At 48.9% G+C, this 2,322-nt stretch overlaps 1 protein-coding gene across 4 annotated transcripts in view; it reads left to right on the top strand.

Annotated features, from left to right (window-relative positions):
• Positions 1–645: 645 nt before the first annotated feature.
• Positions 646–2,322, top strand: part of LOC311373101 (uncharacterized protein) — a 14,308-nt gene continuing 12,631 nt past the window's right edge. For all 4 annotated transcript variants that reach the window (XM_084489947.1, XM_084489945.1, XM_084489946.1 and 1 more), the window contains exon 1: positions 646–794. In XM_084489947.1, the coding sequence (XP_084346073.1) occupies positions 740–794 (55 nt within the window). In that variant the 5' untranslated portion in view covers positions 646–739. The remainder of the gene's footprint in view (positions 795–2,322) is intronic.

Genomic DNA, 2,322 nt, shown 5'->3' with positions numbered 1-2,322 from the left:
GGGCTTCTGTCTCTGTCACTCACACTGTCTGGCTCTCTCCCTTTCTCTTTCTCTCCGTCTCTCTCTCTCTCTTGCTCTTGTCGTCTGTTCCCTTCCCTTCGTTCTTTTGAAATGCCCGTCTGCCTTCGTCACCGTGTGACTCGGGGGCCTCTCTTGTTCTACGGCTGGCCCCCCCCGGTGCGGCCGCGACGGGCCCCTCTATATGCAGGCCTGTGGCTGTCACTGCTAATAGAGCACTGCTTCAGCCTGTAGCGTGTAGCGTGTAGCCTGTAGCGTGTAGCCCGTAGCCCGTAGCATGTAGCCCGTAGCCTGCCGGGTGACCTGAAAAAACCCCAGCAACACGTCTCTTCTGTTTCTCCCGCATTCTTTAATCTCAAGTATACTCTGTGGGTGCCTCTTATAAATTAGGTTAGAGTCACTTGATTAAATCCCTGCTGCTTTCTGTCTCCCTCTCTCTCACTCTCTCTCTCTCTCTCACTCTCTCTCTGTCTCTCTCTCTCTTTCTCTCTATTGCTCTCTGCCTCTCTTGTTCTCTCTCTTTCTACCTCTCTCGCTCTCTCTCTCTCTCTCTCTCTCTCCCTCTCTCTCTCTCTCTCTCTCTCTCTCTCTCTCTCTCTCTCTCCTTTGCCAAAGGAAGAGGCAGAGTAATCGAAGAGTTCATTCCTCCTGGTTGGCTGAAACCAGGAACAAACTTTTCCTCTCTGCTCCACGGCCCCTGGAAGCCCCGCCCCCCTCAGACATGACGCTGCTGGCGGCCGAGAGGTCCCTCCTCATCAGGAACAAGTTCCGCTCAGGTGAGCCGGCTCCGTCGGATTGGTGTAGCCCTGTGTCAATCAATCCAAAAAAAAGGAGATTTCCAAACAGTTCCTATTACAGTGTCGTAGCCACCAAACCGGAGGTAGAAGGACATCACAGGCGGGTATTTGGTTGGGTTCATTCGTCCCCCCGATATGTCTTAGCCATGTAATGGAGCTGGAGTAAGTAGTGTGGCGTGCTGGGCTGTTATATACAAATGTACTCTTTACTGTTGTACTGTACCAGTACCGCTTCGCTGTGTGCAGCTCTGTGCACCGCTGGGTCGAGGATCAAATGTTGACAAGTAATTATCCTAATGATGAGTAATTCTAATGGGAACCTGGGAAGTTTTTTAAGGAAGAGGAACTTCTTAAACAGCGCCGCTGCATCGTGATACGAGAAAGGGCAAAAATAAATAGAGCAATTTACAATAAAAATGCGAGGAAAACCTTAAGAAACACATTTGAACAAGTGTTGCTTTTTAAAAAAGTCCCTATCACCGTACCACATGGCGCAGAGGACCTCATTTAGGGCCGAGCACAGCTCCATAGAGTGAGGGGCTCTAACTGGAAACACTGTGTTGTACCAGCATCAAATTGGCCTGGATGTGAACATCACAGTGTGCCCTCGTGGTGGCCCACAGTGTGGAGAGTTGTGATAGCTCGGAGAGCGTATGTCAGGACCAGAGCACGCGGTGCTTATAGCTAATTACAACCATTACAACATCTCTCCACAATGTTAATGGGGAGCAGGAGAGGGGAAGGGGCTTGTGGTGGCTGGGGAAGTGGTGTTTCCTGCTTCCTGTTCGACAGCAGCAGCACCGCCACAGTCCTGTCAGGCCTTAGGTGAAGTCTCCACAAAAGGTAAAAGGCGAATCTATGAGGCGTTCTGTCACGTGACTGACAGATTGATTTAAGGCATCCTGCAGATGGAGATGTTTTGGAAGGGAACCGTTTCCTGTCCTCCGACGTTGCGGTGTGTTTGCGTGGCTGTCGTGTCACTGGCTTGTCGTTCAGCCATGGCTTAATGACTCCAGGGAGATATTGTTTTTTAGCTTGTTTCTTCATACTGTCTTTTGCTTTGTTTACTGGGCACAAAAAAATACTACTTGTTGGTGTACAACGTCGTAAAAGATGGATTATGTGAGGGGGAAAAGCAGTCACATGCTGTAGGAGTTGCTCATGAATTCATCAGGTGTGAAGTCTATTCATAGGGAATCCTTAATGAACAACGTAATAAATGAACCTTCTCAGACTACAGTTTAATCAAGAATTCACTTTAAACATGCGCTAAATGATAATTAAAATGATAAAATGCGAGTCAACGCCACGTTCATTAGGAGAAACGGGGGGAGTGCCTGGTGCTCACATTTAATGGATGGCAAAATAGAAACAATAGGATATGACATCAGTCCCGTCGATGAGGAAACACCTGCTGGGAAACGTGAGCCTGCACCTCAGCTGTTGGTGGTGAAACGCAGCTAGAGCACGGCTCTGATCTACGTATGCACACATGAATGTACGTGAC

Source organism: Micromesistius poutassou, assembly GCF_964030765.1.
Source record: "Micromesistius poutassou genome assembly, contig: SCAFFOLD_5196, whole genome shotgun sequence".
Classification (NCBI taxonomy): Eukaryota; Metazoa; Chordata; class Actinopteri; order Gadiformes; family Gadidae; genus Micromesistius; species Micromesistius poutassou.
This window is presented reverse-complemented; position numbering and strand designations above follow the sequence as displayed.